At 46.8% G+C, this 25,310-nt stretch overlaps 2 protein-coding genes across 12 annotated transcripts in view; one reads left to right on the forward strand and one right to left on the reverse strand.

The window, feature by feature from the left end:
* On the reverse strand, window positions 1–19,761 carry ptpn20 (protein tyrosine phosphatase non-receptor type 20). Of its 7 annotated transcripts, none has more exons than XM_029834885.1 (46): window positions 19,446–19,761; window positions 17,458–17,605; window positions 17,182–17,345; window positions 16,618–16,683; window positions 16,347–16,526; window positions 16,200–16,275; window positions 15,829–15,909; window positions 15,664–15,739; window positions 15,303–15,456; window positions 15,086–15,157; window positions 14,096–14,270; window positions 13,813–13,948; window positions 13,586–13,724; window positions 13,358–13,510; window positions 13,087–13,272; window positions 12,843–13,005; window positions 12,499–12,757; window positions 12,336–12,412; window positions 12,162–12,239; window positions 11,967–12,074; window positions 11,749–11,865; window positions 11,456–11,664; window positions 11,188–11,289; window positions 10,913–11,006; window positions 10,494–10,579; window positions 10,201–10,372; window positions 9,644–9,855; window positions 9,089–9,187; window positions 8,486–8,997; window positions 7,815–8,391; window positions 7,572–7,742; window positions 7,314–7,488; window positions 7,029–7,239; window positions 6,908–6,945; window positions 6,611–6,697; window positions 5,920–5,981; window positions 5,548–5,709; window positions 5,221–5,470; window positions 4,997–5,109; window positions 3,904–4,198; window positions 3,666–3,814; window positions 3,467–3,557; window positions 2,094–2,428; window positions 1,801–2,016; window positions 1,667–1,729; window positions 1–1,564 (listed from the first exon to the last, which is right to left on the reverse strand). In XM_029834885.1, the coding sequence occupies exons 2-46, from the start codon at window positions 17,579–17,581 to the stop codon at window positions 1,460–1,462; spliced, it is 7,170 nt and encodes a 2,389-aa protein (XP_029690745.1). In that variant the 5' UTR covers window positions 17,582–17,605; window positions 19,446–19,761; the 3' UTR covers window positions 1–1,459. The 7 variants fall into 7 exon arrangements, 6 of the variants coding, with proteins under 6 accessions (XP_029690745.1, XP_029690744.1, XP_029690743.1 ...); XM_029834884.1 differs by lacking the exon at window positions 19,446–19,761 and adding an exon at window positions 18,946–19,072; XM_029834883.1 differs by lacking the exon at window positions 19,446–19,761 and adding an exon at window positions 4,778–4,860 and having other exon boundaries at window positions 3,904–4,097; window positions 17,458–17,872.
* Window positions 19,280–25,310, forward strand: part of mapk8a (mitogen-activated protein kinase 8a) — an 8,107-nt gene continuing 2,076 nt past the window's right edge. For 2 of the 5 annotated variants that reach the window (XM_029834928.1, XM_029834931.1), the window contains exons 1-11: window positions 19,280–19,414; window positions 22,046–22,212; window positions 22,393–22,522; window positions 22,619–22,677; window positions 22,770–22,908; window positions 23,003–23,168; window positions 23,363–23,434; window positions 23,874–24,056; window positions 24,132–24,256; window positions 24,374–24,437; window positions 25,231–25,308. In XM_029834928.1, the coding sequence (XP_029690788.1) occupies window positions 19,379–19,414; window positions 22,046–22,212; window positions 22,393–22,522; window positions 22,619–22,677; window positions 22,770–22,908; window positions 23,003–23,168; window positions 23,363–23,434; window positions 23,874–24,056; window positions 24,132–24,256; window positions 24,374–24,437; window positions 25,231–25,308 (1,219 nt within the window). In that variant the 5' untranslated portion in view covers window positions 19,280–19,378. Of the gene's footprint in view, window positions 19,415–20,086; window positions 20,300–22,045; window positions 22,213–22,392; window positions 22,523–22,618; window positions 22,678–22,769; window positions 22,909–23,002; window positions 23,169–23,362; window positions 23,435–23,629; window positions 23,702–23,873; window positions 24,057–24,131; window positions 24,257–24,373; window positions 24,438–25,230; window positions 25,309–25,310 lie in introns of those variants that run through there. The other 3 variants (XM_029834929.1, XM_003964080.3, XM_029834930.1) reach the window with 3 other exon arrangements.

Consider the following 25,310-nt stretch of genomic DNA (forward strand, 5'->3'; position numbering starts at 1 on the left):
GCTTCAGAATGGGATTTAATGAGAGCGAGAGGTATTACATTGTTCTCAGATATTGGTTACATACTGGTTTGTACAGTAATATCGATTCAGCATATAAGTGCAGGAGTCCAATTACTACATTAGACAAAGCTAGTGCATTACTGGAGGAGCTCGAACAGAACACAAACATGCACGTATGAGTTGTCTCTGGCTGGAAACCAAGCAACAGAGGCTCTGCAGCCATCCTCAGGACAACAGAGCAGCACTGCGTGGACCTAACTGGAGGGTGTGGTTTCAGTCCAGATTTTGATCAAAAGCTCAAACCTACACATGCATTAAGAGCACTGGTGTGTGTGTGTGTGTGTCTGATATAGCAGCTCATTAGGTACAGGTTACAAGCGCATAAATCCAAAAGTTGAAGTTCAACAGGTATATGCAGAGCATCATCCGGCTGGAGGTGCAGCGCTGCTTACATATTATGTACAGGTCATGTGGAAAAATGGAAAGTTTGTAAACCTCACAATATTTTTTTCTTTTCTTTTGTTTTTTCTTTTTTTGCATTTTCTGTAATAAAATAGGTGAAATACCGATAAAGGACGATGTCATGTATCAAAGTGTACTTACACAACTCGTTCGGTAAATGACATTTCATTTAGTTTTGTGCCCAGTTTACAAAAGATCTGTCTAATGACATTCAAATGACATTCAAATGTTAAATAGGGGGTTGAAGCTAGATGGTTTTATCCAAAAACAACTGATGGTTGAGGATTCTTTTCCTGTATGACTTCTGATCATGTGCGATCACTCACTTTGCTATAAAATGGAGCCACAAAACTAAAAGTGCAACCTTGCCGTCCTCAGCTACATTATTCTAACTACATGGGTTGAGCTGCTCTCCAGTGTGGACAGAATAAACATCTGGTCTAACCACTGTTGGGTGCTCTCAGATCACCGCCCTGCTCTTAAATCCTAACCACTTGTGAGAGCAAGTGGTGTGAGTTAATCCAAGGCACTTAATTCTTTTCATTTCCTTAATTAATGAGCAGAACGAAATAAATAAATCAATCAGGTTTCTTTTGCTAATGCCCCACTGTCCCACCGGGTACAAATGCACTTGATTAAACTTTACTCAAGATTCCAGCTACTCCCTTTGGTGGGATACTGTACACCTCTGCACTTGGATGATAATCAATAGAAAGTAGCCAAAATGAATGCAACGTCAAGTAAGATACAATTTAAACAGTGACGCAATTTTAAAAAACAACTAGAGCGAAAAGGCAGATCACACAAAACCCTCAGCGATCTGAATTAAAAGTCATAAAATCACAGCACCGGGAAACACAAACGAGAACAGAAACTGAAGTGACTGTAGCCAAAGTATCAAAATGAAAAAAAGCAGGAGATTTGTAGCGTGATTCCAGGACGAAAACAAAATTTATCAGCAGTCGGATCTGCGACGGCCAGGTTGGAGACGTTACGGCTACTTTGGGGTTTTGGGACTTTCCAGTTGCCATTGGTTGCCGTGAAGCTGTAAAATGCCCTGTAAAACCTCCAACCAGACTTTGTAGCAGAAGAGATACTGTTCCTGAAACCAGAGAGACAAAGGCCACATCAAGCTGTTGAGACCCGTGGTTGCTTTGACAGTGTGAACTTTGAACTCCGCCCCCCCTCCCCAGCTGGCACTGACCTTGGTCTGAATCATTCCATGACGTTGAAGCCTCATCTCTTTTACGATGTCGCTCACATTAATCTGCAGACAGAGAGTGCTATATTATCGCCGCCGCCCTAGTGGACAACCCCGGAACTGCAGCTTCTACTCACAGGCAGATCGCTGTCGATGAGGCCCAGGATGAGGTCGGTGCAGATGAGAACGCCCGCACGGCCGATTCCGGCGCTGCAGTGCACCGTGACGGGCCCTTTGCTGTGCACCACCCTCATGTAGCGGATGAAGCGGACCAGCTGGTCGGAGCTGTGAGGCACGCCGTGATCGGGCCAGTGTGTGAACTTCAGGTGATGGACCAAATGAGTCTCGCCTGACTGCGGTGAAGACGAGAGCTGAGGCTTCACGCAGACCAAAAAACACCCCGCAGACGCCGATCCTCCCGACCCCTCACCTGTTTCTCCACCATGCGGATGACTTTAATGTGGAAGTACTCCAGGAACTGTTGGTTCTCCAGGTGGAGCTGGTACCCGCCGGCGTCCTGAGACGTCCCCAGCCGCTCCGGCCAGTACTTGTGGCATTTGATCCTTCCTCGCTCCACTTCCTGAGTCATCATGGCCACAACGTCTGACTTGTTTTCCCAGATCATCTGCCAAAAGGCCGTTACGGTGGAGGGCAGAGGGCCCTGGCAGGAGATGTAGAAATACTCCTCGTCTCCCACTTGCATGCGGATGTAGCTGGCGTTGATGTAGTCCTGCTGGTCTCCAATGGCAACACGGGTTTTGTCGTCTTGAAAAATTAACAAACCGAGGAAGCAAAGCAGGCTAGTGAACGAAACTCAGATTTAAAAAAAACCAAAAAACAACACTGAACATGTCCACAAGCATCTTTCCATAAACGGAATGAAACCTGTATTTTTACGTTTGGCGAATCAATTCATCACGCGCCGCTGACTTTGTTGATTTACGCAAATCGGGGAACCGAAGTGCACCGTAAATACGGCCGAGTAAATAGCTCTGCGGTTTGGAACCGGGCTCAACAAATCAGCGCTGTGAAGACATCTATTGATGATGGGATGGGTGATAGACCAGAAGGTAATTAGGAAAGTTTTCACAGTCGGGCCTCCACCGCCACCGCCTCGTTCTCGCCAGAATCCAGACTGGTACTTTAAATAAAACCGTCCCAGGCCTCAGATCTGTTCATAACATGGCTGACATTTCTGGACCTTCAACACAGACAGCAACAGGCTGCGGGGCCATAAAATAAAATGGCTGGAGCAACAGCGGTGTCCCACCGGGACTGGGGGGGGGGGGGGGCGTAACTGTTTCATCACATTCATTTATCTCAACTCTGACGCTTAAGTGTGTTTTTGTCTGCATGTGTTTTCCCGCCTGGGTTAATCTTTGGATTATCCTGCCTGGATTAAACCAAGAACATTTCTGCAAAGAAATGTTTGAGGGATTTAACCTTCCCAACATACAGATGTCTTGCACATTCTTTTTTGTCATCAGTGTTGTTAACCAAAACTGAATCAAAGAGGAATGTGGTTTTCTTGGTTACAGGAAAGTGAATCACTCAAACTAAAAATGAGACGTTGCGCAATAGGTGTGATCTCCTCTACCTTAAATAAAGACCTTTTAGTTAAACTAAAGCAAGCACCAAAGTAAAAGGCCAACAGACATTCCTATAAATTCCAACTCTATGACTTTACAAGATGAGGTCGCCAATAAAATATTCGGACAGGTGAACATAAAATGAATTATTGGGGTTTGAACAAAAAAGGCTGCAAATTCAAAAAGGGGCAACGACAAAAGACTTCAGACTTACAAGGAAGGATGTCTCTGTAGCGGTTCTTATCTCTGTTCTCGGGGGCTTTTCCCACCAGACAGTTGTCAGATGGCTTCAAATGCTCCAGAGCCTCAAATGATCAACAAAACCACAGTGTTGCGGCTGATTTATTCAGGGCGTCCCCGACCTACATACACCTTCTTTTGTAGTTGCTTTAAATGATTGCGTTTATACATACCATGAACTCTTTGAGCAGATCCTGCTGGTCCAGTTGGTGCTGCAGAATCTGAATGAGAGCTTTGACCCTGGAGCCTGAATACTGGCTGCTCTTAGTGGGACTAACGAGAGCTAAGCTGGCTAGCTGTTCCTCTGTCACAATAGGCGGGCCTGGAGAGAGAAAATAGGATGATAGGGATGCAAATTGTATTGATAGAATTTGTACGTTACGGGAACACATTCAAGGGGATAAAGGTCACCTGTTTGGGCGGAGGCTGTTTCCTCTCCCCTGCTCTCAAACACATCATCATCATCACCATCATCATCATCATCATCACCATCATCATCATCTTCTTCTTCTTCTTCTTCTTCTTCTTCACTGCTCCAGAGGTCTGAAGGGTTCTTCTGGACGTTTTTGCAGGACTGGTCCAAGAGTATGGTCACAATTTCTTTCCTGGGGGAGTCAGGGAGGAGGGGTGAGACCACACCATACTCTTCGGTAGGATGGGATGAAATCATGCAAGGCTGAACTTCCTTTCCCTGCGACTTTTCCACCTAAAATACAGTATAAACAAGAAACTAAAATATCTCCATGCTATTCCTACACTCCGAGAGGCTAAAAGCACTAAAATTTCTCCGTTCTCTGCAGCAATGCTGTGATCTTTTATTGGCCACAGTTCGCCAGCCTGTGTTATGTATTGCTCTTTGCTACCCTCTTGCGGCTAATACGGGAACTACAGTTAAATTGAGCCAAAGAAAAGGCAGAGTGAAGGAAAGGGCACATTAGTACACAACTGTTAAACTTCCAGTTTTCCTCAAATTACAATTATAATTGTAATGTGTTTGTCTTAAATATCCTATATTAATTGTCTTTTCTGGTAAGTAAGCATTGCTATCTATTGGCAAACCCAAGGAAAAATAGTTTATAAAGCTTTTTAGGACTTAGAACAAATTGAAAACAGGCAGCACTGCTATGTTCATGATAATATTTAAGGTGTGGTTTTTAGATTTAGAATCAAACAGTGTTAATGTACATGAGGCAAGCAACTGGTTTAAATAAGGAACTAATCAATTTCACTAGAGTGGACAGGCAGGTCATCACAATGTAAAGAGGGACATTTGGGATGTTGCTACCTGTCAGAAGCTCCATGCAATATGTCAGTGACATTAAGGGATGGGCAGCAAGCTTGGTGAGAAGGGGTGCTCGTACAACTATCCTGTTTCACAAACAAGCAGGCAGGAGAAGCAGGATATTAGTCGTAGTTAGTTTAGCCCCGTAATCAGGGCTGAGGCGATGTGTAATTATCTCTGTATTTCACATTCTTCTGTCAAGTATGATAATCTGAATAATACCTGAATTACTTCAGCATCGTCCGTTGTTACAACCGTCAGTCGGCGGTGTGGTGGGGGTGGCGGTGCGGCAACACACACCTCAGTGTCAGTGACCAAAGGATACGATGTTTCCTCTGAAATAAAAACAAGAGAAATGACAATTCATAGTTTACTGCCTGGAAAGGCCAGATGAGCAGTAATATCTTAGCAAGTCATTTAGATGCTTCAGTAAAAGACAGTTGTACCAGGCGGATGTTCGGCTGGCTTATCCAGAAGGGTGTCGGGTGAGGGGCAGGTGTCTGGGCTGGACGCAGGAGCAGGCTGCTCTGCTAAAACCCTCTCAGTCTGGGCGGACATGTTGGGTGGGGCGGGCGACTCTGAGTAGGTGAGGGGCAGGATATCTCTGCAGATGGTGAGCTGCACGGTGCCCTCGGCTCTACGCAGGATGTCCACCACCTTACTGTGGCTCAGTCCAGACACAATCACACCGTTCACCTAAAATACACCCCCCAGTGAGGATCAACGTCAACACTAACGATGCAACCGCACAGAGTCGATCAGTCTGATCCAACCTCTAACAGAATATCCCCGACTCTGAGGCGACCGTCCTGTTCCGCGACCCCACCAGAGCAGATTTCCTTCACCCGGAGCATGCTGCCGTTGGTTCCCCCAACTAAAGCAAAGCCGAGACCCCCGCCCTCTGGTTTGGTGAACTCCACCTGCATGATGCAGCTCTGAACCAATCACAGGAGAAAAATATTGAATGGTGAAAAAGATGAAGAGATGCAGTTTCAGTTCGAGAACACTGACGCGTGCGCGGCACAGGGAACGCAGACTCACATTACAACTTGAGAATGAACCAGCACTTTAAAAGGTGTTGAGCTAAGATATCAGGGGGAACCCAGACAGACTGAGAATGATATGGTTGATATTCAGAAGCTTACATTGTGTTCCTGCGCATCGGAGAGATGTCTGACACTTTCAGCTGGCCTACACACAGTTTTGGCTGGGAAAAAAAAGAAAATAAAAGACAGCGGCTTCAGTTATTTGGGCTCAAAACGTAGGGCAGTAAAAGTGGAACAAAGAAGGAAAATACGAATTCGAAAAAAAGAGGACATTTTAAATTACATTTCAGCCATTTCCAATTTCGGTAACAAGCAGAGAGTGAAAGAGAGAGCAAGGAAAAAAAAAACACCGTGCGCACAAACCTCCCGCCACCGTGGTCATTTTGAGAGAGACGTGTTGACGGTTGCGTCTGGCCTATGACAGGTGAACAAGGTCGGTCCTTTCAGAGTGACCCTCTACACTGTCCCCTACTATTGCATGCACAGTCACCCGGCAACTGAGCTACCTGCTTGATAGACCACCGCGTAGCATTGTCTGTGCATGAGCATGTGCGCGCATGTGTACGGGTGTGTGTGCATGTGATAGCTATAGTGCTGCAGTCCAATACACCAGTGGAGGTCCAGAGGCTTGCTAATTATTAATCTTGCTGTGTGAGGCCAGCATCTGTCTGTCATCATTTAGATCACACACACATGCACACATGCACACACACACACACACACACACACACATGGAGCTACAATGAAAAGAGAACTAATGCAAATGTTTGCAGAAGAGAGGGGAACTTGCCATCATCCGTAGGCAAGTCTCTTTCTGGAGACATGGTCTCTTCAAAACGAGCAAAGAACTTCTTGTCTTTTTTCCAGTCAAACAGACCTAAAACAAATAAATCAGTAAATCAAAGGAGACCCACAAAAACATGTAAAATCCCCCCCCCCTCTGTTGTCACAGAGGTGAAAGAGGTGAAAACACCTCTGCTAATAATTGACCCAAACATATCTGGTTTCCAGGCATCACACCCACGCCTGTGGACCAGAAGGGTCCAGTTTATGTCCAGTTTATGAAAACCCTCACTTAAATCCTCACCGTTCCACTTGGCCTTAGGGGTCACTGGCTGGTCTTCTCTGTGACAGACAGCAACAGCAGGATTATTCGAAGCTCCGAAAAGCAAAACCACATCATCTCCTCATCATTTCAGGGCACGCACCTGAGGACCTTTAGTTTAACCTTACGAGGAGCAGCTTCGCAGGCTTTGACCGCATCTTCCAGGGTCATTCCCAGGGTGCACCTGCCACAGATGTAAAGAATTTTGTCGTTGGGCTGGACACTTCCCTCCTCACTGGCCGGGGAGCCTGGCACCACCTCCAGACAGTAGATGCCCTGCCATTTACTGCCAATGCCGCCTGTCAACTTTATACCTACAGGTGAAACGCACAGACGGTCAAATGTCACGGTGGAAAGGTGTGAAAATACACGCGTGCTTGTGTCTCACCCAGCTGTCCTGACGGGGTCTTGTGGAGAACTATGTCAGACAGGCTGTCACAGGAAGCCGGGGCCACGAGATTCGTGACCGCCCTCCCCAGTGTCATACTCAGCCGCCTCGGAGATGACCTGAGGATCGTCATGGCGACATCATCCGCCACGCTGGTAACATCGTGTCCATTTACCTGGGACAAGGGGACAGAAATGGTGGGTCTAACCAGCACATTTTCTAACCAGTCTTTTAAAAAAGGCGTCTGGTTCTGCGTACGGTGATGAGCCGGTCTCCCGCCCTCAGTCGTCCATCTGACTTGGCTGGGTTGTCAAGGATTTCCTGTATGTAGTAGCAGTTGTCCAGCTTGCTTCTGGTGATCGTGAACCCAAAACTTCCGCTCCTGGACTTGGTCAGAAGCACCGTGAGCTCAAATTCTTTCACCAAACCCTACCGGGTGACAAGCATCTGTTTTTAAGCGATGGCGAGCTGAGCTGAAATTTCTAACCAGCACAAACTTGCCTTCCTTCTGCTCTCTTCCTCCTCTTCGTCAAGATCATCTTCATCGTCGCGATCCCCGCAGTCCCTGTCTCTCTTTTCCACACCGTCCCTGGCACGTAAATGGCGGTGTGAAGGGGCGGCCAGTGCCGTGGGGGGCAGCGCCAGGGCACAGGGGGGCCTAGACGGGAAGACCTGGGTTGTGATAGGCATCAGTGGAGGAGGAGGCTTAGGTGGCGGCACCATAGGTTTGACTTCGTAGTGACCCGAGTGGAGACCCTGATGGACCAGGTGGTTCGTGGTTTTCGGCGGCTGGGTTGTGAGCGGCTGCGCCAGGGAGCAAGGGGTCGGCGTGTCAGGCGGGAGGCTGAGGGGGGAGACGGTAGCAGCGGGCAGGTAGGGACCCAGACCCGGATTGTGAGCGGTGAAACGAGGCACGCTGCCAGAGGGTTGAGAGTTAGGGGCCGTGAGGGCAGTCGTTGGATTGTGAGGAGGGTCCAGGGTGGAGCTAATGGTCAGATACTCTTCGTTCGCCACAATAGACAGTCCGTTTCCCACCAGGCAGTAAGTCACTCTGCCCTCGGCGTCTTCTCTGACTCCACTGTGGAGAAACACACCAAGTTGGATATTGTGGATGTTTTTAAGTACCGTACAGTCCTATAAGTTAAATAAGTATAAGTAAAATCCCATATTACCTGGCATATGCATAATTTGAGGTAGTCTTGGGACACACATCTGTCAGCATTACTGCTGAGCTGGCTGCTGCTACAACCTCCTCCTCCTCTTCTTCATTCTTCTTATTCTCCTGTGTGTCCATCTGCTGTCGCTCCTCCGGTGGAGCCTCTATCGGACCCGCTGGACACTCTGCACCAGCTAAGGTATCAGATGTGGGTGATGCCGGGGAGGCGGGCGAAACGGGGGACGGGGGTGACGTCGGTGAGGTGGGTGACGGTGGCGAGCGGGGAGGAGATGGGAAAGGCGGATTGACCTGCTCTTCGCTGTCCAGACCTTCTTTGGCCTCCACGAGCGCTACAGCCGCAGGAGGTTCTGAGCTCTTCTCCTCTGTGGCAGTCGGGTTTTCCTGGGGCAGGGACGCCACCTGAGCGGCTTTTTTGATATCAAAGTCAAATTTAAGGAGCTGGCTATAATCCTCCCCAAGTTTGATGTCCAGAGAGCGTGAGCGGACTTCACGGAAGTGTGCAGGACTCTACAGAATCCAACAGAAGGCACCTTATTCAACTGGATATATGAGATGTTATACTACAGTAAGGCGTGTATGCTTGTGTGCGCGAGCTCACAAGTGTGTTATCATCCACTTCATACACTATTCCAGGACCGGGTCGGCAGATGAGCAGGCAAACTTCAGGTGGAGCTCCACGTAACATGAATAAAACTCTCTGAAAGACAAAACCAAGCAGCAGAAAGTGATTTGACCCTCGCTTGTGCCCGTGGATTTCCAACCGTAAACATCAAACACTAATTCACTTTGCTAATTCTAAGTCGTTTGAGATTAAAGGCTTAGTCAAGCAGTGACGTGGTGCTGATCTTAGGGAGGAGCTGGGTCACACACACTCACTGGAGCAGCTCATTCACAAACAACCTTTGAACAGACTTCATCAATAAACAATAGAAGAGTCCAATCAGTGTGCGAAAAGGAGACATTTCTCAAAGAGACGCGTGATAACATCCATATCAAGAAAATAAATCATGAAGTAAGGAACATTTTACAATATAAACATAGAAAAGCGCTTGATATGACCTTCGAGCTTGTCGTAATTACCGAATTAACACCGTGAGGTCAAATGAACATAAATCCAAGAGGAAGGACTGAAAACGATTGTGGACACCCAGACCTGATAGGAGAGATCTTTCAGAGGCTCGCTGTTGACTGACAGGATGACGTCCCCCTCTCGCAGGAGGCCGCTCTCCATCGCTGGCTGTCCTGGGAAAAGACGTTTAATGCGAACAACGCTGCCATTATCCAACCCCGAGCGAAGATGGGAAATGTTGAAACTAAAGCCGAGCCCAGACAAACTCTTCCTCAGGACCACTTCGTGAGTATTTTCTAGGAAAGGAGAGACAAAGAAGACGGCGGTAATGTGATGTGTTCGTTGCCATCTGTCATCAGGTGTGTGATATCCATATGAATCTCCCCGCTTGTTTTTAATGAAGAGCAGGAAGCTTCACAAAGATGCGGGGGCCTGTTTGGTTAACTAAGCTCAAATGGCGGCTTCAAGGTTTCAAGCAGACGCAGTCTCGGGGGGACAGGGGGGAGCAGATCAGCGCTGGATGGCTCTGACAGGGACCACAATGTAGCTGTCAGATGACTCACAGTCACCTCTGGGCTCTGTGTGCAGCAATGTGTGTGTGTCGTGTTCAGCAATGTGGCACTTTGTGTCTGCCTTCTCACCATCAGTCACAAAGCTGTAGTCCTTGGCGCGACCACTCAAGGTCGTTTCTATGGAGATCTCAGTCCTAGGGGGCTGTGCATGTGACGAACTGTGGGCCAGAGGGGGGCAGGGTGAGTCGGGCCTGGGTTCCAGTGTTATTGTGGGCTCCCTTTCCAACAGCAGGGTCACCACCTACGGAAGAGCAGATGCAGATACACACTTTTTACAAGCAGCTGGGGGTAACGCAAATGCGTACACTGAACAAAGAGGACAGACGTGCATGTGCGCCGGCATGTGTGTGTGCTTTGCATACCTCTCCAGTCTTCTTGAGGCACTCAACAGCTTGTTGGTGAGTCACGCCCTTCAGGTTAATTCCATCAACCTCCAGCAGTCTGTCACCTGTCATATGGACAATCACAACTCTCATCATCATTAGCAACATCAATACATCATACACAGTATAAGAATGTGCGTGTGTGTGTGTGTGTGCGCGTGCGCGGGCGCGTGTGCAAGCGTGTGTGAAACATGCCAGCACGTGTTTCTGCTTAGTGGAGCAGAAACAGGGTAGAAACTGACACAACACTGTGGATTCAGAAGCACTAACGTATTGAAAAAACCAAACCAGTTGTGACAAAATGCCTGACGGCACAAATCCATTGAACATTTAGTTGTTTAATACCATTTGTTGACATTGTTTTTATGCCATGTGGAAGGAAGAATAATTAAATTTACCAATCTGAATACGTCCGTCCTGTTCCGCAGCACCTCCAGGTACCAGACTCTTGATGTAAATGCCCCCATATCGCACAGTTGTGTTTATTCCTCCCTTTGGACCAAAAAAAAAAAAAGTTTTTCATTATATATTCTTTCAGTTTATTGCTTTCATATACACTGAAAGCTTGGGAGAACTAAATGATTTACGTGGTTAAATATTTATTTTTAAAACTGCTTTATAGAACATTTGTATATTTTCATATATTTGTAGAAATGTGTGAGTTTCCTCTCACAGCAACACTGATGCCGAGGCTACCGCTGCTCTTCTTCAGCTCCAGAACAAACCGCTCTGCTGTTTTCAAACTTATGATGGATGGTGACCTTGAACACGCATCCTGAAAAGCAAAGTTGAAATGAGGAAAAATGACAGATAAGGCTTTTTTTCAAAGAGAACGACATTTATGATGTCCCTCAACTGTTTAATAAATAGTGCTGCCACATATGAACTATACCTGAGGCTTTAGGTGCTATGAAAAGAAGGCCATCTTCTGCTATTCTCACCTGTGCGTCATGTATCCGCACAACAGGAATGTGAAGTCTCTTGTTCTGTTTTGGAGTTGCCATGCTCGACAGCGTGATGGCCTCCTCCAGCTCCTCCACGACAGGACGGTAGTCGGCTCCGCTCAGCGTGGTCTGGGACCCGAAGCCCCTCTCCAGTGCCAAACCGAGAGTACTTTGACTCAAGGAGCTCCTGCTGTCCTTCAGGGACTCTAAAAGAGGACGATTCTAGGTTGAAGTGTATGAGCGCTGCATTCAGGATGACATGAAAGTTGACTCTTTCTAAAAGATCTCACGTTTGGGCTGGGAGACGATGAGCTCCACCTCGTCCGGGCTGCTTTGCAGGATTGCGGCAGCATCAGTGAACGTCACTCCTTCCAAGCTGATCTTGTTTAGAGAAATGAGACGTCCCCCTGCAAATTAAAATAAAAAACTCAAGCCCGTTTTTACCTTTTGCAATGATAAGCTGCATAAACACGAGCCCTTCTATAACAGATTTTTTGGAGCATTGTACCAGGTTTGATGCGTCCGTCTTTATCTGCAGGTCCATCGGGGACGACAGAGGCGATGAAAATCCCCAAGTCCAGTTTACCCGTATTGTCCTCGCCAACGATCACGAAGCCTGAAATGCGGACAGGAGCCTTTTCTTGAAGAAACCTTACACTCACCTGACTCGGGAAACCTGCCACGTCTCTCTTAATAACCTCACCAAAGCCCAGTTTCTGATCTTTCTTCAGGGTCACGCACACGATCTCTCTCTCTGGCGAACTCCGTGTTGGCGTATCAACTGCACATGTTGTTCAGACACGGAGGAAACTTTTGCTCAGGAAAGTTTCTTCTTCAGGTTCTCATGACTGTGAAGTCAAATCCCGGACATACTCACAGCGTGTGGAAGAGGCGTCGGAGTCCTGCTTCTGCAGCGACACGCTGGACATCATTCTGGGAATTATCCCTGGAGCGCTGCAACAGGAGCACAACTGCATTAGCAGCTGGATGCTGAATGCTCATAGATGGTAGGAATCATCGTCACGGTCATCAATAATTACCTCCAACACTGTCGCTCTTTTTGGTCTCGGAAGTCTCCTGGGTCATGGAGCTCCTTGTGGAGCTCTCTGCTCATCTCCCTCCTCATCTCCCTCTGCTGACGCAAGCGCTCCTCTAACTTGGCAGTCAGGTCATCGCATGACTTGGAGATGGAATCTGGTTGACCAGGCGTCAAGCCGATGTGATTCAGCATTCCCTCTGAGCACGACATCTGCTTCAGGTTCAAACTGGGATCCCGGTACACGGACATGTACTTCTCATCTGATGGAACAGAGGAGATTCCAGTGACCCGATGTGCAAACCGATCTCTCCTGCCAAGGGCCCAGTATTGAATGCGATTCGCGACCTGGTATCACGGTGTGGTTGAGCTGGCGCGACGTCATCTCGCTGTGAAACTTGTGCTGTGCCGAGCAGAGGTTCAGGAGGTACTGCGCTATTTTGGAGCTTTCTGTCACGAAACCGTGCTTTTTCCCGCTGGGTCCGCCGCATTCTATGATCAGCTTACGTCTCTGAAAGACACACAAATGTCTTCCATTAGGGACACGATCACAAATGAGCTGTGAAGCGTTTGATCTCACGTCCAAGTTTACCCCGGTGGAGATGGAGTCGGTCTCCCTCCAGAGGAAGCGTCTGGTCACCATCCGGATGTGGTTCTTCATCTCATACACAATGATTCCTTTAGCACAGACTCCCAAAACCAACTCTCCCACCACGGGCCTTTTCTCCCTCCCCACCCGATGGAACATCACCCCATACTCGGGCAACTGTTGGGCAATCTGAAGAACAGAGTTCAACACATTTGCCTTCCCTTTAAAGTTATTTACAGTACAAGCAATTGATTAAAAGAAAAAGTGTAAACACCTTTAGATACTCTGTTTCTGCCTCCTCGGGACTCATGTGGACATGGCTTGCATGCAATCTTGGCAACTCCTCTTTAATAGTGGGCAGGGCCAGTTTCTCCAGCATCCTCTTGGAAACATAATGTTCTGGCTGGTAATAATTCTTACCGTACAACTACAACCACACAAAGAACCCGATTAGACCAAGCTGGCGTTTCAAAGACACGCTTTAGATTTGAAGCCTTCTTACCTCTGGAATATAGTCCCCAAATTCAACCTGTAGCGCCAGCGCAACCAAATACAAGCCTGTCTCCTCGTTACAGTAAAGTCTGTCCTCCAAGATGTCCTTACGCAGCTGTAAGTAGTACTGATGGCGAGTCAGTTTGTGCCTGGAACATAGGCAGGAAAAGCACAAAAAAGTGAGAAATCTTTCCTCACTACATTCTGGCAAGAAGTAAAGAGCCGTGCGATGCTTACAAAACAAAGGAGATGTCATCGACAAAGTATTTGACTCGGAGGAAGACCAAAAAGGAGGACATCTGCCCTTTCTTCCAACTGTCAGGTGCAACTTTGGAAATTTTTGTTTCATGTTCCAAAAAGAAATACTCATCATCTGCAAAACAAGGAGAAAACTCCTGTGTCACTTTATTTAAAAATGCCTCCTATGGTACAATATGAACACATTGTTTTTGTTCAAATTCCCTCCCACAACTGGCTGTGCAGTCGGTATCAGGACACGCCGGGTCCGGTTTCTCCTTACCGTCAAGGAAGGCAAGACTGAAGTAGAAGTGTTCCACCAGATTTGCGTGAGCCACCACCATGTCAAACACATCTCTGGCCCTGGACTTAATGTCACAGCGAACCACCACATATTGTCCATTAGGAAGCACTACAGTCACTTCTCTCTGAGACGAACAAGAACGTCCTTTTCTGGACTGTGGTGGGTACACACAAACAAGCACACACACACGGACACAAAGAACACATTCACATGCAGGTACACAATACGAACAGTGTACGTGCAACATCACATTACATAAACATGTAGATGAAATAAACTATATCATGTGAAGTTAGTGACTGCATGAGAATGCACCTGCTTAAATATAAGTAATTCCAGGCAACTGGTGGCAATTTAAAGGGGTTAGAGTATAGAGACACATGGAGACAAACCACTTCAAGCAGCTCAGACACAAGGCTGAAAACTAGAGGATATATATTAAAAAGGAAAGATGAACACTGAACATCCTGGTTCAGCTGAATCCACGTATAAAATGGAAGGAATGTGTCACAGCAAGTCTTCATTCCCTAAGATCTTCTTACAGTGAGTAAGAAGGTCTTTACTCTGTTGAGCCATCAGGAAAGGCAGCATATTTGGGGGACACCGACCTCATGCACATCACCACATACACGGCACTGTGTCAGGGTCAGAGGTTAGAAAATGAATGTAACAAAATCTGCAGCTAAGATTTATTTTCCTGAAGCAAATAAAGGAAATGACACAGAAATGGTTGAAAGTCAACAAAGGAGTTAAAGTAAGTGAGCTGAAGGCCAGACTGTGGCTGGTGCCTGTGGAACCTGAGGGGGGAGTCAAATGATCATATCTAGCTGTCTTATTTTGAAAAGGTTTTTCTCCATTTTGAAATAGTAAATCCATATGTCAGAACATTGAATGGGAAACATTCAAGTTCATGGCTGGCTGTCCACCAGTGATTTCACCTCATTTAGAAACCGGAGATTAGAAATTTACCACAATTGATCCTGGAAGCTCCAAAAGTATTTGTGGTTCGTCAGACATTCGGATGAACTCCGGACCCAAAGCCTGACAAAAAAAAACAACAACAAAAAAGGTAACAGCAAGAAAGTAACTCACTTTTTAGACAATTCATCACCCTCATCGGGTCTAATTCCTCTCATTCTCAAGCTGAACGCTGCTTTTGAGAAAACATGCTGAACAATGGTGTTACCTTTGCTTTCCTCTGACTCAGGCTGAGTGAGGAGTCACTGAAGGTGATGGAAGGACTCTGAGACCTGCCTGGTGTCTTGGGGGACATGTCGTGATGGGGGCTCCTACCGAGCCAGCTGCAGTTGCTGTCCCTGTGACGAACCCCACGAGGGATTCTGGAGGGAGCCAGAGGTTTTTGGGGAAGGACAGGGTGTAATAGTTAGTACAGGCAGGAACAGTCAAAGTCAGAGACAATGTCAAGACTCAAAGTTATTACGGACAATAAATAAGCTCCAAATCATGGAGAAATGAGTTCCTGTTCAAGGGGAAACCATAGCTGAAGGATAATTGGGCAATAAATTATGCAGACATAGAGTACAAACCTGTCTAAAGAGGAGTGGTACAACGGTGTTGGAGAACTCCTCGGTCTTTGTTTCCAATGCCTCTGAGATAAACTCCCTACAACAGCAAACACAAACAGTTCATTTCCCCCAGATTTGCTTCATTTGACACACTCTTCTTCTTCTGTTTTGGCTTCATGTGAATACCTGACTTTGAGTCAGAGTCGGTGGAGTCTCTCCTCCCTTCAGGGCTCCCTTCCCCAAAGTCTGCAAATGGCTTCCTTTTACCTGTCAGGGAGGTAAGAGATAAAGAATGACAGCTAGGCCTGATTCCTGCAGTCTGTGCGCCACTGGGATGTGGAGATATTTGTACAGCAGTGAGGCCAGCAGGGTGTTTTACCCTGGAACACAACTCTCTGTATCTGATTATTGGCTCGCGACGGAATCTAATCCTGAGCTTGCTTTAGGATAAGATTTTAATCCTGTTGTACGCTGGCTCTCCTGTCATAAGAACTTCTTTCTGTAAATGAAGTCTTTAGGGGAAAGGATTTGTGATGTTAAAAGACATAGATACGTACCATGAAGCCTCTCTCTTATCATCTGGCTTCTGCCACTCAAAGGAACATTACTGTCTTGGTGAGACTCTTGATCCACCTGGAAGAAGAAAAAAAGTGATGCGCTCACATACGACAACAGAAGCAGTTACGATGGAACTCTATACTCACCGGTTCACGGAAAACGTCCTCCACCAGCCGTTTGATGACCTTGGTGGGCGAGGGCAGAATGGAGGCCTTGTGCTGAGACTCGCAGGCTTCCAGGATGGAGTTGAGATTGACTCTCCGGTGGGCCATGTCCTCACACATGCTGAGGAGGAGGCTGTTGAGGTGGTCACTCAGCTGGACTGGCTGAGAGCAAAAAAGAAAAAGAGAAATACCATCATAACTGTGTGATATAGCTCTGATTTTAGATTTAAATATAAAAACACAGAGTTACCACCTGATTTTGAGGTAGTTGAAAATCAACTGCCCAGTAGAGAGTCATACCCAGTGAATAGACCAGCATCTAGGCAACAAAGTGAGTTGTTTAATATATTTTTTAAAGAACGAAATAGTGCTGTGACACATGGCAAAATGACTAAAATGAGCATTGTATACTCAGAGAGAAAAACGTCTGTATTCTATGGAGGGCTACTCCAAATTTATAATTATGTTGCTGTTACGATCCCAGTTGTTTTGTTTAGTTGGCTTTTACTGTGCGCTAATATAAATATATTTCAGCTAAATTTCTTTTAAAAAATATTTTGAAACAACATAGTCAGGCTCTCCAATAAATACTTTCTTTTGAATGCCAATAACTCAATATTCAAATACTGAATTAAAAGCGTTACGTCTACTCGGCCACTAGGTGGCGTAGTTACACCTTGGAATTTCTTACCAACCAACTTCTGACAATTTTACACGAATGGAAAAGCTGTGATTAAAAATCAAAAGCATGGGTAAAGTGCGTGTGTGCGTGTGACCATTAAGTGGACAGATCAGCTTTGAAGATTGATGCACAGACCCTCTCTGTGGCAGGTCTGCTTGAGCTTGCGCGGCCCTGCAGCATCTCAGGGGCGGTGAAAGTGGATACTTCATCCGATAGGCCACAGTTCTTAAAAGCTAAGGTGCCAGTGGCTGACAGCAGCAAGGAGGCGGGGCTTATGATATTAGACATATTATTCACACCTGGGAAAAAAAGAGGTGATATTTGTACTGTATTCCAGTCAGTGACAGTTGTAATAATCACAGTTACATTGATTAACATAAAGGAAAAAAGAAGTTGCCCACAGCTTATTACCCTTGTAGGAGACATCCACCAAAGCCTCTGCAGAGCCCAGCAGCAGGGACCAGACCTCCTCCTCCTGCAGGGGTCCTCCTCGAGCCTCCAACACTTCAGCCAGAGTCACAAATGTGCTGCTCATCCTGCACTCATTCCAAGCATGCGCCTGAGGATGAGCAGCACAGGCAGCACAATCACATGCACACAGCTGCACCGGCACACTTTTTCTCATGATCATTCCAAGAAATTGTTTTCGCACCGGACCCAGATTAGATTAGGTTCATGAGTCACACTGCTTCTCATCGCCTCTGCTTTCATAACGGGCTTACGTCTGACCTGAAGACAGTTCTGGGTTCACCAAAGAATCTGTGTCAGAGCTCAGCTTTGTTTATTTAATGTACACAGAGGGCAGCAATTAGCGTCACAGTCCACAGAGGTGATGCTATACACAGAAAGACAGTACTCAGAACATTATTCATTTAAATTCCTAATCAAGTTGGCATCTATAACACACAATAATGTGTTCTGTATATTTGACATGTATTTACTTAGTTTCCATTGATTTAAGAAAGGTGCAATAATTAAAATAGTTCAGTATAAACAGGTAAATCCCACAGCATTTGTTGTCTCTACACCTTGAAGTTTCTATCTTCTGAGTTATAAATCATTAAACTTGGACCATGACCAGTTAAACCAGACAAAACTACCACCAAATCACTGCATGATTAGCATTTGAGATTTAAACCTTTTAATTGCATTTCTAAGATGTGTATTGGTGCTATTTGACCCCATGATGTCGAATTCCGGTTTTTAAATGTCACTATCACTTCTGCCCTGAGTAAATCTTCTAATAAAACTGTTTTTTCCGATCGTGTGCCAGCCTAACCAGACAACACACAACATTAAGAGTAAAGTGACAAAAAATAAATAAATAAAACCCAGGCTAAATTCAGGCCCCTGAATCCTTGAATAAGTGCATTCTGCATTATGATTCCTTAGATTGTCCAGCATGTTTGGACTGAAGCAGCGCATGCATGACTCCAAAGATCCGGTCAAAAGCCCCTCTTATTATCCTGACAAACACCCTTCTTGACCCACTAAGCAGATAACCTAATGATGTACAAACAGCTAGAGGAGAGGCTGTTTTCCAGGGAATTAGGCACAAATTGCTGCTTCAGGATCTGCCTCTCTCGCACCTTTCTTACTTCAGTCCAAAATGCCAAAGCATCACTGCAGTCTTGAGGAAGCAATAATGATAGTATGGAAATGAAGCCACCGTCGTGTAGTTTAAAGACACAGCAATAGCATCCTGTCAGTTTCCACACACTGGCTGACACTGAACATGAGGACTGGACAGGACCTTTAAAGGGAATCTCAACAAGGTCCCATTGCGCCTTAAATTAAACGATCAATGAAGAGAATATAAACGTTCGCGCCGGATAAGGGAACGAATTCATCAATCTGTACATAAACCAGTCAGTAAAGGAACGAGCCTGAAAACGGTACCTGGCACCACACGTAACCGATCCTGCGTCTTTTGTCAGCGCTCCCACCACGGATCCGGATCAGTCCTTGTGATCATCGCAATGCTGCGTTTCCCCGTCCTGTCACCAAACGCTGCTCCGCTCCTGCGCCCCATTCATCTGCTCGCTCATCAGCAGCACAGCTCTGAAACTTTTTACTGTAATTGGCACTATTCTTAGCTTCTCGCCTGTAAACGCCTAATTGGATTGGGCTTTAGACCGCGACAGGTCAGAACCACCAATAGCGTGGTGGCGTGAGATCAGATAAGTGAGACCGATTTAACTAATCCGTCTGACGCCCGAAGGTGCAGCGGATCCCAGCAGCATAGGTGCGCTACAAAGAAGCCGGTGAAGGACGAACGAGCGAGGCCGGACGTGCACACCGAGGCTTGCTGTTGTCGAGCTGCTCGCCTGCAATGATCATCACACTGCGGTCTCTCTTCGAACAAGGGGTAAGAAACCGCGTTAGTCGGATCTGCTCACTACGGGCGTCGATGCTGGGTCGCGGATCCATGCTGGGGTGTAGCGCGAAGGTTCTCTGCAGGGGCCGGGTTGTGCGCAGGGACAAGGAGGAATAAGACCCAGGGCAGTCAGGTGGGTGCAGGGAAAATTTGAACTACTCAGCAGCAAGTTAACATCATTTACTTAATGGTATTAGACCGCGACTTCCTGTTACCTTCCTCTAAACGATGAATAAAGTCCAAAAGGAACGATTTTGAGTTATGTGCCTCAAAATGGACACTTTAGCCTGTTTAAGGAACCTGCCTGTAACAAACATCGCCAATTAAATGAAAAATTGGGAAAAAAAAAATCTCTCACAATACAGCATTAATAACATAACAGTCATTTTAATCCGGGTGGTATCCTACTCCCACGGGGACCGAATTCATTCTGCTCACATTTAGAAATATGCAAACTTTGTCCTTAATCTAAAAAATAAAAATAGGCAAAAATAGAATGCTTTTTCCATTTTTGCACCGAGCAAATAGATATAGATATAGATAGATAGATAGATAGATAGATAGATAGATAGATAGATAGATAGATAGATAGATAGATAGATAGATAGATAGATAGATTATGTGGGTGTGTCTCCGTGGGGGAGTGACGCGCAGCTCTTGCGCATGCCCAGTGCGCACTGCGCGCCCCGGCCTGTCAGTAGCAGCCAGATGGAGACGTAGGCAAGTCAGCCCCGTGAGGTCATGTATTTTTAAGCCACAAAGCGGACGAAATTCGGCTTCACCGGCTGCAAAGACTGTTACTTCGCAACTGCGGGACCTCTCAGCACCGATCGGAGGGCGGAGGATCGACTTTTGTGCGTGAACAGCAGCGGTAAGGTGGATATTCGCACCTCTGCTTCTGTGACGTGCTTATTGTTTGGCCGTGGGGGGAGGGTCGTAGGACCCTCCGTGCACGTTGCTGGTTGATAGAGGTGTTACGCTTGAGCTTCACTGTCCACCATAGTTGTCTTTTCGTGCGCATGCCGCGCTATACGTGCCTTTTCTTTCGGAGCCAGGCGGCAGCTGGTGTCTCCGCGCACCGGCGCGCAGCGCTTCGACAACAGGCCCGCTTCTTCCACGAACTGGGTCTCTGTGCCATTTGGTTCGCTGCATTGTGGCGTGCCACACGCATTGATTCACATACTGCGAAGACGGAGGTCGTGTGTCCAAGGTGATCACGCTGACACGGAGCGAAAAACGATAACGGATCGCTGTCGATTGCACCCTGTCCCCCCTCCCGCCCTGCCGGGCGAACGCAGCGAGCTCTGACCGCAATTGTGGTGACTTTCTCGCCTTGCTGACACTTTGCACGTGTGGACTGGTGATCAGCTCCATAGGCGCGCCTGTGAATAAATGAGACTCTTGCTCCGTAAATATGCGCACGGCTGCCAATTTTCCTCTTCCCATTAGAATTTTGGTCCTCTCTGCTAATAATCTTAAACAGCTGACGAGTGCAGTATGTTTTTGTCGATAGCAAACACGTGTCCTTTGCATTCCTGCAACAGTAATGTTTGTTGGTGCCTGTGAAGTCAAAAAACTCAATTTCAGCTTGTCTTTTCAGGAATATTGATCAAATTGGCTCAGCTAATCTAGAGAAAGCATGAGAAGGGGGAATAAGAAGAACTATCTGTGCTGTTTAAATAGTTACACGTCACTCTTCATTAGATTCTAGTTAAATGAACACTTATTCCAACTGATGATTTCAGTATGATTGTTATTAAAACTGTAATGCTTTATTAGATGGATCCCAGAGATGTTTTATACAAACAGATGCTCCCACGAACCAGTACACACACCAGTCATTCATCATCATCATCATTCTGAGTGTGATAGTTCCTTTCAGTCAAAGTTACTTCCTGTGAAGAAAAAAAAAGTGACGGCATGTCTATTTTCATGATGCGAGGGTGGCGGACGCCGGCGTGCGTCTTTGTGACGCTGGAGAAACAGAAGGAGACGTGACTCATTTTATTCTGGCTGTTCCAGCCCTCACATGGACCGCGTCGGGGAGAGTGGGAGAACAGAGAGGGCCGATCACACAGCTTACATAAGAACCGCAGAATCAGAGCGTTCTCTCCGGTTTTACAATATTAGCTGAGTGTTATTTCCTGTCAGAACAAACCCTTCCCCTGGAGAACCAGACTCTCCGTGCTGTGGGTGACCGGTGTTCGCCAGCTAAAGGTGCAACCTGACCTGTTTAACAGCGGCCTGTGGAAGTCCTGCTTGTAGGTCTGGCAGGAATCTTTGGCACGGGCCCAACTCTGCGGGAATTATCGCCAGGCTCGCTTTTGCAGTGTGAGAAAGTCACTCGGGGAGTTGTGTTTCATTGATGGAGCAGACCTCCCAGCGGCCTGCTGTGCTGCTGCGGCTGCTGATCGGATCCGTCCCGCCATGTGTTTGGCCTGTCTCTGAGATAAGGAACAGCAGCGCTCGCCCGCAGTGAAATTCAACATCGCCTTTTTAACTGAATCCTGATAGTTTCTCCGGTCCAGGATTTAGCCTCGGCCTACTCAGCAGTTATCGTGCGGGGTGCAGTTTAGCCCCTCTGGCAGGACTAAACGTTTGTGTCTGTCTTTGTGCGCGCAGAGGACATTTTTGGATGCTCAGAGAGCAGCCTTGGAAGATTGCGCCATGAATAAGAACAAGAGAGAGAGAGAATTCTACAGCCTAGATGTCGGGGATTCGACATTCACAGTACTAAAGCGATACCAGAACCTAAGACCTATTGGCTCGGGAGCTCAAGGAATCGTGTGGTGAGTGTTGGGACCTCAGATAAATTAAGTAAACACCTGCTTGGCGAAATATCACCTTTCTAACATCTAACAAGCCGTTTTAATTTGACACATTAGGAAAGTACAACATGGATCGATTTGTTAATGCTGTAGCGCTCCAGTAGCGTCCGATGCTTTGACCACATTTGGTTTGTTTTCCAGCTCTGCTTATGATCAAATCCTCGAACGAAATGTTGCCATCAAAAAGCTGAGTCGGCCGTTTCAAAATCAAACCCACGCCAAGAGGGCGTACCGAGAGCTAGTGCTCATGAAATGTGTCAATCATAAAAATGTAAGTGTGCAGATATATTGAAGCATTTAGCCTCCCAGCAAGGCACTAACAGCATTTGTGTGTTGAAACCTCATGTGTGTCATTTTATATCCACAGATAATTGGCCTTTTAAGTGTTTTTACCCCTCAAAAATCCTTTGAAGAATTCCAAGACGTGTAAGTAACTAGATTTATGTCTGTAGTTGTCAGGTTCTTTACCTCTTCCTGTTTTTCCAGTGTTTTAAATGCTTCTGTTGGGTCTTTGCCAGATATTTGGTGATGGAGCTGATGGACGCCAACCTGTGTCAGGTCATACAAATGGAGCTGGATCATGAGCGGCTGTCTTATCTCCTGTACCAAATGTTGTGCGGCATTAAACACCTCCACGCCGCTGGAATCATTCACAGGGTGAGCTTCGGCCAGCTATCGTAACTGGGGTCGTGTCATTTAATCGTGTCGCATTTAAAATAATTGTTAAGATTTGCTGTGCCTTCTGCTCCAGGACCTCAAACCGAGCAACATAGTTGTCAAGTCAGACTGCACGCTGAAGATTTTGGACTTTGGCTTGGCTCGGACAGCTGCCACAGGCCTTCTCATGACACCCTATGTGGTTACACGTTATTACAGAGCACCGGAGGTTATCCTGGGCATGCCCTACCGGGCTAATGGTTAGTGATTACCACTCTGCCGTATCCATCAGCTTGTTTATTTTTATAAAAAGTAATGCTGATATGACCACATTAACCCCATGTTGACGATATCTAGTGGAGATTCTTCAAATGGCTAACTAACGAGCTACCTGCTAACAACTAACGCTACTCTTGTGCATTCTCTTGTGTGTTATGCTGGTCCACTTCACTAGTGGACATATGGTCTGTGGGCTGCATACTAGCAGAAATGGTGCGACATAAAATCCTCTTCCCGGGAAGGGACTGTATCCTTGGAGCTGCTGCCGGTTCCTCCGAATGATCCCCGTAAAACGTTTGCGCTTCATGCTGTGCACTCTTGAGTTTCATCTCCAGACCCCACCATTCCGCTGCTGTTTGCACTCTCATCAGTTTGGTTTTTCTTGGTCTCACCCTTTTGTTTGCATGCCCACCTCCCCCGTCATTTCATCTCCCACCTCCAGTGGATGTGTGGTCAGTTGGCTGCATAGTGGCTGAGATGATCAGGGGAAGTGTGCTGTTCCCTGGCACTGATCGTATCCTTCCCCGTCATTGGTCAATCACCGTGTCATCACGCCATTCTTTGTGAAGGTTATCCACATCATTGCTCATGTTCTGGGAAACGTCTCGCGTTGCTCTGCGTGCAGACTACACACTCACCCACACCCGGTGTGTCCGTTGGCTGTTCCTTTAACATTTACACTTCAGACATCGACCAGTGGAACAAGGTTATCGAGCAGTTGGGCACTCCATCTCAGGACTTTCTCATGAAGCTGAACCAGTCGGTCAGGACGTATGTTGAAAACCGGCCACGCTATGCTGGCTACAGCTTTGAGAAGCTCTTCCCTGATGTGCTCTTCCCTGCCGACTCCGATCACAGCAAGCTGAAAGGTAAAGCTCTTCATTCTTTTCATGCAACTTGAACATATTTCTAAGAATGTATAACTGTATCGTGGTTGTCCTCAGCGAGCCAAGCCCGGGACCTCCTGTCCAAGATGCTGGTGATTGACGCCTCAAAGCGCATCTCTGTGGACGAGGCCCTGCAGCACCCCTACATTAATGTTTGGTTCGATCCAGCCGAAGTGGAAGCAGTAAGTGGATTTCATGTTCCTTTAATGAAGAAAATGAGATCTAAAGCGCATCACTTGGGGCAGAAAGTAAGCTTCCCTCTCTCATTACTGCCATCCTGAGCACTTTTCTCTTTTCAGCCACCTCCGAAGATCCTGGACAAACTGCTGGATGAGCGGGAGCACACCGTAGAGGAGTGGAAAGGTCAGATGGAGTAACGAAGCGCTCTCCCGGCTTTTGCTATCTACCACAAACTAGTGCCGATTATCATTAAAGACACCGGAACATTAACCAGCGGGATAAGGGGGGAAACAATTCATCCACATCTAAATAGCTTCAGCTTAGCTGCTCGAATGATGGTGTTTATGTGCAGTTCTAAGCTGAACTGAACACAATTTCTCGTAAAGCTATCTAGAATTCATCCAGCTCGGGCAAATCTAATGATTACGGCCTCGTTAGTGCTCTTTTCTATTCATAGAAAGCACGAGAATAAACCACACTAGCAGAAATCAACCGGGACGGCCAGTGAAAGTGTAAACGCAGTCATTTGGTTGCACACGCAGTCTTTCCCGAGGAGGTCTCTGTCTCCACTGGAGCTGCCAGGGGCTGTGTCGGGTGACCTGAACCCCCCTTTTTAAAACCTCTTGGTGAATGTTTTCCACTGTGGAGAACTTGACTCTGCAGAGCATGTGAGGGCTGGAGAATCAGAGTAAATACCACTTCGAGCAACACGATGAGGTCATTCTAATCTCTGGCCAGGTGATAAAGACCTCCTTACCTTTTTTTGTGACCAACACGAGCAGCGTTGGTCAAAATTAGAAACATGATGCTGCCGGGAGCGCGTGGTATGCACAGCACCGTGGCTGAAAGACGTCCGTCACATTCTTCTCACGCGTGAACCTTAAATAATGCCACCCTAGTTTGAATATTCCTGAATTATGAATAACGTCCGTGCCTATTTTTGACCTCTGGGATTTTGCTGTTCTTTTATTCAAAGTGCTAATTTATAAGGAAGTGAGCGAATGGGAGGAGTGGACAAAAAATGGTGTGATAAGAGGCCAGCCGTCGCCTTTAGGT

The sequence above is a fragment of the Takifugu rubripes genome, chromosome 4 (genome assembly GCF_901000725.2).
Source record: "Takifugu rubripes chromosome 4, fTakRub1.2, whole genome shotgun sequence".
Taxonomy (NCBI): domain Eukaryota; kingdom Metazoa; phylum Chordata; class Actinopteri; order Tetraodontiformes; family Tetraodontidae; genus Takifugu; species Takifugu rubripes.

Bases quoted from the DNA above. Each gene is read 5' to 3' on its own strand.
- ptpn20 (XM_029834882.1), bottom strand. From the start codon at position 17,677: ATGATCATGAGAAAAAGTGTGCCGGTGCAGCTGTGTGCATGTGATTGT. The intron at 16,527-16,617 runs GTGGTAACTCTG...TTTTGCTCTCAG, and splicing joins TTCAACTACCTCAAAATCAG to CCAGTCCAGCTGAGTGACCA. The intron at 8,998-9,088 runs GTGAGCTCGCGC...TGGATTCTGTAG, and splicing joins AAGTGGATGATAACACACTT to AGTCCTGCACACTTCCGTGA.